General features: G+C 57.2%; 1 protein-coding gene across 1 annotated transcript in view; it reads left to right on the forward strand.

Moving 5' to 3' along the window:
- The first annotated feature begins 5,358 nt into the window (after nucleotides 1-5,358).
- The window catches only part of LTBP3 (latent transforming growth factor beta binding protein 3), a 13,687-nt gene continuing 11,718 nt past the window's right edge, over nucleotides 5,359-7,327 (forward strand). The window contains 2 exon segments of the mRNA XM_069882628.1: nucleotides 5,359-5,913; nucleotides 7,170-7,324. Of these exon segments, the coding sequence (XP_069738729.1) occupies nucleotides 5,673-5,913; nucleotides 7,170-7,324 (396 nt within the window). The 5' untranslated portion in view covers nucleotides 5,359-5,672.

A 7,327-nucleotide genomic window follows, 5' to 3' on the forward strand; every position in this document is an offset into this window, starting at 1 on the left:
TTTAGGAGCTGGGGAGGAAACGGCCCCGATTTATCCTCAGACAGAGCAGCTTTATCTCTGCTGGCAAAATAAACCGCTTCAAGAGCTTTTCTTTTAAAAAATAAAGCATTTTAACAGCTTTTTTCCTTTGAGAAAGCAGCTTTAAGATCTTTTTGCCCCAAATTGAGCGGCTTTAAAACGGCATCGCTAAAATAAAGCATTTTAGGAGCTCCTTTTCCCAAAATTAAGCAGCTTTAAGAGCAGTTTTCTAAAATAAAGCATTTTAGGAGCTCTGTTTTCCCAAACTAGAGCACTCAAGGAGATCTTTTCCCCAAAATAAAGCATTTTAGGAGCTCTTTTCCCCCAAATCAAGCATTTTCGGAGCCCTTTTTGCTGAAATAAAGCATTTCGGGCTCTTTTCCCCTCAAATAAATTATTTTAAGGGCTTTTTTTTCCCCCAATCAAGCCTTTTAGGAGCTCCTTTTGCAAAAAGAGAGCGCTTTTAGAGCTCCTTTTGCTAAAATAACGCATTTTCAGAGCTTTTTCCCCCCAAACCCAAGCAGCTGTCAGAGCGTCTCGGCCGCTTTCTCGGATCCGCGGAGCCTCTGGGCGCCGTTTTGGGGCGATCTCCAGCGATTCGGGGCCGTTTCCTCACGGAGGCCCCCGCGTCGCCTCTTTATAAAGGCCGGGCCGCAGCACCGCGCGTCCGCCTCCGCCACGGGGGGGGGTGAGAAAATAGTCCCTGAAATCGCCCCAAAAAAAGGGCAGAAACCCAAAAAAAAAAAAAAATCCCCCTTCCAGGAGGCCTCGCAGATTCTTTTGTCTGTTCCCCCCGCTTCTTCCCCCATAAATGAGCAAGAAACCAGCACCCACTGTGGGTTTCAGCATGAAAACGGTTAAAATTAACACACATTTTACTCCAATTTGCCTGTTCCGGACCCAAAAAAAAAAAAAAACCAATTCAATTTGACCTCTCTGGAGGATTTTCGAGCATCTCCGTTATTTATTTGAACATCATTTCTGCTTTTGCTGCGTCACGCCCTCCTTTTCTCCCCAAAAACGCTCACAAAGGAGATGAAAAGGGGAGCGAAGCTCGGGGGGGGGGGGCACAGACCCCAAAAAAGCCTTTTTTTCACCTATTTCCATTCCAGCAAACCCCACACCGCTCTTTCTACACACACATTTTCACCCCCTTCAAAAAAACCCCAAATGCCCTTTATTTTAATCACCATTTTTGCCCATTTCCAGCCAGCCCAAAGCACCCTTTGTTCCTTTTCCATAAAAATAAACCAAAATCCCTGGGTTTTGCCCTGTTTCGAGGCCGTGCTGAGTCACGGCAAGGCCCGTTCTGAGGGGGGGACACACACTCACAAAAATAAACCCCTTTTTTCTGGCATTTTAAGGCATTTTGGGGCATAAACCGAGACCCAAAAAGAGCTGGGGGGGGGGGGAACCAGCTCACACCCCCCCCCCCACCTGTAATTAAAGCTGGACCACGCTAATTAAAGCCAGTCAGGGTTAATTAAATCTGGTGACGAAGCATTTTGGAAGCGCAGGGTGAGTTTCTCTGACGTTTTGCTGCGATTATGAGGATTTTACCCTATTATCCCCCTCAGAACCCTCAAAACTGCACTTTCACCCCCCCCATTTTAGCCACAGGGAGAGCCCTGACCCTCCAATGTGGTTTGGGGGGGGAAGAAATTCACTTCAGGGATGATTTTTTAGCTATTTGCCCATTTCTGGCTGGTTTTTTAAGCACAAACTTCACCCCCAGCCCTGTTTCCAGCTTTAGATCCCATTTTTTTAATCTAAATGTACGTTTTCTGTGTGAAAATGCCCCCAAAACCGTTTTTCCCTGCCAGGGGCTGGGTCTGGGATGCCCATTTTAAGGCATTTTCTGTTGAAATGGCAAACCTGGTTTCTACCCGAACTTGGGGTTTTAGCAGAGAATCAAAAGGCGCAGCTGGGGGCAAAACTTGAGGCTTTAGTTAACCGGGAAAGCACTAAAAACGCTCAAAATGAACCCGAAACCACCCCCCAAGTCCCACCAGCGATTCGGGGCTGATTTAAGCTGCTTTTTTTATGCCCAGGGTACAGTTTTCAGCCTCAAAACCACACGGGATGCCTGGAAACCCAGCACCGAGCTCAAAACTGCACATTTCCAGCTTTATTTTTTATCCAAAACGCCCCTTTTTGAGCCCAACAGCAGCGGGGCTGCGGGGGAGCCGCTCCGACAGCATTTTGGGGTGAAACCCCCCCAATTCCTCACTCTCCCTGCATCCCACAGTCACCGATTCCCTGAGAATTTGCTCTTTCTTGGAAAAAAACCGGTTTTTAGGACATTTTTACACTAAAATCACGTCAGGAAAGGGGTGTGAGGGGGGCTTCGTCGCTTTCCCCGCCCCCACCCCAACCAGGACCTCCAAAACGCCTCGAAACAGGCTTAACTCCTGCTTTCCCCTCCCCCTCTTCAAGTTTTTCGCTATTTCCACGCCCCGTTCCGAGGCTAAAAAAGGAACAATTTGGGGGCGGCGGAGGGATACGCGCTGGGGCGGCCCCCGCGGTGAAGCGGCCCCCCCCCCCCGCCCCGCGCAGCCGGTTCTAACCGGCTCCCGCTGGCGCAGCGCGCGGCGGCGCATGCGCGGGGCTGGCCACGCCCACCGCCTCCGCTGCCGCAGTGCCCCGGCCACGCCCACACGCTGTGACGTCACGCAGCAGGCCACGCCCACGTCAGCGTCACGTGACGCCACCTCCCCATTCACACAGCCGCCGTGGCCCCGCCCACCGCCCCCCTCGGTTCCCGCCTTCGCTTCCTGCCTTCCCGCTCAAAATGGCGGACGCCCCGTGCCCAAAATGGCGGACACCCCCCCCCCCCCAAAAGGAAAAATTAAAACCAAAAAAAACCCCTTTTCCCCACTTTTTACCTCAGGGATTGGCCGCGCGGCCCTTCCCCCACGCTCAGCTCTCCCCGCTCTCCAAAAAACCCCGTTTTGTGTCCACACCGGCCGCCCCCACCCTCAAAAATACCCGGTTTATCCCCAAAACGGCCGCCCTCACCCCCCAAGAACCATCCCCAGAAGAGCCGCCTCAACCCCCAAAAAACGTTTTATCCCCCACAAAAAAAGGGGAAAATTTGCTCCAAAACAGCAAGATTTACACAAAATGGTGGGATTTGTCCCAAACTGGCAGGATTTACCAGAAATCAGCAGAATTTGCCCTAAAACTGGTAGGATTTGCCATGAATCCAGCTAGATTTGTCTAAAACTGGTGGTATTTGCCCTAAACCAGCACGGTTTACCCTAAACTGGCAGGATTTGTGCCAAACGAGTGGGATTTGCCCTAAACTGCCCGGATTTGCCCCCAAATCAGTGGGATTTACATCAAACCAGCAGGATTTACCCCAAACCAGTGGGATTTACCCAAAACCAACGGGATTTACCCTAAAAGGCATCTCGGGTGGACCGCAGGGGGGAAGTGAGAGCGCGCAGGGAAAAAATCAGGAGGGCTAAGGCCCAAGTAGAGATCAAATTGACTGAGTCTGTGAAAAACAAAAAAAATCTTTCTATAAATACATAAATAATAAAAAGAGGACTAGGGAGAATATTGAGTTCCTATTGGATGCAGAAGGAACAACAGTGGCAGCGGATGAGGAAAAGGCTGAGGTACTTAATGTCTTCTTTGCCTCAGTCTTTAGTTGTAAAGAGGGTCGTTCTCTTTGTGTACAAACCCAGGAGCTAGAGGAGCCAAATGAGGCTCCCGTGATCCAAGAGGAGGTGGTCAGAGCCTTGCTAGCCCGACTAGACACCCACAAGTCTATGGTATTGGATGGATCCACCCAAGGGTATTGAAGGAGCTGGCGGATGTGCTGGCCAAACCCCTTTCCATCATCTTCCAGCAGCCCTGGAAGACTGGGGAAGTTCCACTGGACTGGAGGCTGATGTTGTGCCCATCTACAAGAAGATCCAGGGAACTCCAGGCCTGTCAGTCTGACCTCAGTGCCAGGGAAAGTCATGGAGCAGGAGATCTTGAGTGCGATCATGAAGCACATGCAAGAGAACCGGGTTCTCAAAAGGCAGGTCTTGCCAAACTAACCTGATCGCCTTCTATGACAAAGTGACTCGGCGGCTGGATGAGGGAAAGGCTGTGGATGGATCTTCCTGGACTTCAGCTGGTGGTGTTTAACCTGGAGAAGAGGAGGCTGAGGGGAGACCTCATTGCTCTCTCCAACTCCCTGAGAGGAGGTTGTGGAGAGGAGGGAGCTGGGCTCTTCTCCCAAGGGACAGGGGACAGGACGAGAGGGAATGGCCTCAAGCTCCACCAGGGGAGGGTCAGGCTGGACATTAGGAAAAAATTTTTCATGGAAAGGGTGATTGGTCCCTGGCAGAGGCTGCCCAGGGAGGGGGTTGAGTCCCCTTCCCTGGAGGGGTTTAAGGGCCGGGTGGACGAGGTGCTGAGGGACATGGGTTAGTGATTGATGGGAATGGTTGGACTCGATGATCCGGTGGGTCTTTTCCAACCTGGTGATTCTGTGAGCCGCCCAGAGCGGCTCCAAAGCACCTGGGAAGGTTCTGGCTGGTCGGTGTCACCTCCAGCCCAGGGGTGACTCCAAGGATCCAGAGCCGCCAAGGTGGATCCACCACGAGGGAATCGCTGGAGGGATCCAATCCTGCTCCGGGATGGAGGAACCATCTGGATGGAAGCCTGGAGCTCCCGGTGCTCCTCAAGGAGCCGTGTCCAACGTCTCCATCCACGGCCGAGACGACAGGCTTGGAGCCCTCATTTGGAGATGCCGGAGCTTGTTTGGAGAGGAGAGCCGAGCCGGAGCTCCTCAAGGATCCATCCTGGATCTAGCCGTGTCCAGGACGTCCCAGGGGGATCCAGGAGCTCCTGGAGTTGAGGGACCCGGGATCTGGGGACCCTGTCCCCCCCTGTTGGACCCCAGGCCCCTTTAGCCCCCCCATTAGGGGACCCCAACATCTGGGGGGGGCCCAGACACCCCTGTCGCCCCCTCTTGAAGGACCCCAACATCTGGGGGGACTCCAGCCCCCCTCTCCACCCCAACCCCACCCCCACCCCCTTAGGGGGCACCCAGAGGGACCCCCAGACCCCCTTCCCCCCCCTCATCGGGGACCCCAACATCTGGAGCGATTCATTCCCCGCCCTCCAAGCCCCCGTGGGGACCGTCCGGGCGTCGGGAGGGGGAACCCCAGACCCCCTTAGCCCCCCCTCTATTGGGACACCCACTTGTGCAGGGGGGGGACCCCGTCTTTTCCTTACGGGGGGGACCCCAACATCTGACACCCCCCCCCAATTTCCAGCCCTGTCGGAGCCCCCGCATCCAGACTCCTCCCCCCCCTCGCCCCCCCCTGTTCCCACCCCCATTCCAGACGGAGCCGGCGGGAAGGGAAACGGCGTCCGGGGGGGACCCCGACATCCAGGGGGGGGACCCCGACACCCAGGGGGGGACCCTGGTGAACGGCGAGGGCACCCGGGCGCCTGGGACCCCCCCAAAAAAGGGGCTCAGGCGGCTGGGACCCCCCCAAAAGGGCACCCAGACATCTTGGACCCCCCCAAAAAGGGGACTCGGACATCTGGGAGGGGACCGAGGCCTCTGAGTCCCCCCCTTTAGGGGACTCGGGCGCCTGGGACCCCCCAAAAAGGCCTCAGGACCAACCCCTCCCCCGGTGGGCGCGATGGGGCGCTGGGGGGGGCTGTGGGTGTCCCTGTGGGTGTCGCTGGGGGTGCTGGGGGGCGTCGGGGGGCACCCGGGGGGGGCCCGGGAGAGGTTCAAGGTGGTGTTCGCGCCCCTCGTGTGTCGCCGGACGTGCCTGAAGGGGCTTTGCCGGGACTCGTGTCACCCGGGCTCCAACATGACCCTGATCGGAGAGAACGGGCACAGCGCTGACACCCTCACCGGCTCCGGGTTCCGCGTCGGTGAGAGGGATCGGGAACGGGACCAGGAGTGGGAGTGGGACAGGGGTGATGGGACACGGGAGGGGGACACGGGTTGGGAGTGGGACAGCGGTGATGGGGACACGAGGATGGACGCGGGTTGGGAATGTGATGAGGTGACGGGGACACGGGTTGGGAATGGGACAGGGATGATGGGGACACGAGGATGGACACGGGTTGGGAATGGGACAGGGGTGATGGGGACATGAGGGGACACGGGTTGGGAATGGGACGGGGTGATGGGGACATGAGGGGACACGGGTTGGGAATGGGACGGGGTGATGGGGACATGAGGGGACACGGGTTGGGAATGGGACGGGGTGATGAGGATACAAGGATGGACACAGATTGGGAATGTGATGGGATGGGGTGATGGGGACACGGGTTGGGAATGGGACGAGGTGACGGGGACACGAGTTGGGAATGGGACAGGGTGATGGGGACATGAGGGGACACGGGTTGGGAATGGGACAGGGGTGATGGGGACATGAGGGGACACGGGTTGGGAATGGGACGAGGTGACGGGGACACGAGTTGGGAATGGGACGAGGTGACGGGGACACGAGTTGGGAATGGGACAGGGTGATGGGGACACAAGGATGGACACGGGTTGGGAATGGGACAGGGGTGATGGGGACACAAGTTGGGAATGGGACGGGGTGACGGGGACACAAGGATGGACACGGGTTGGGAATGGGACGGGGTGATGGGGACACAAATTGAGAATGGGACAGGGATTGGGAATGGGACAGGAGAGAGGGGACATGGGGGACACGGGTTGGGAAAGGGACAGGTGGGACAGGGGCGATGGGGACAGGAATGGAGATGGGGACAATGGGGACGTGGAGATGGACACGGGGTGGAAATGGGATGGGATAATGGTGACATGGGGTGGGAATGGGACAGGGGGACACAGGGACACTGGTTGGGGATGGGACGGGGGTGATGAGGAGACAGGTTGGGAATGGGACAGAGGTGGGACAGGGACGATGGGGACAGGAATGGAGATGGGGACATGGAGATGGACACGGGGTGGGAATGGGATGGGTTGGTGGGGACAATGGGTTGGGGATGGGACAGGGGACACAGGGATGGAGAAGGGGACAGAGATGAGGAACAGGACAGGGCCTGGGGGTGGGACGGGGCTGGTGGGGACGTGGGGTGGAGATGGGGTGGGGCCCTGGGCCTGGGGGTCCCGGGGGGGGGATTTGGGGTCCCTGACGCCCCCGTTCCCGCAGTGGTGTGCCCGCTGCCCTGCATGAACGGGGGCCAGTGCAGCTCCCGCTCCCACTGCCTCTGCCCCCCGGCCTTCACCGGCCGCTTCTGCCAAGTCCCAGCGGGGAGACAGGGGGGGCCCCCCCCGCCGCCGCCCCCCGCGCCCCCCGACGCCGCCGCC

The sequence above is a fragment of the Phaenicophaeus curvirostris genome, unplaced genomic scaffold, assembly GCF_032191515.1.
Source record: "Phaenicophaeus curvirostris isolate KB17595 unplaced genomic scaffold, BPBGC_Pcur_1.0 scaffold_249, whole genome shotgun sequence".
Taxonomy (NCBI): Eukaryota; Metazoa; Chordata; class Aves; order Cuculiformes; family Cuculidae; genus Phaenicophaeus; species Phaenicophaeus curvirostris.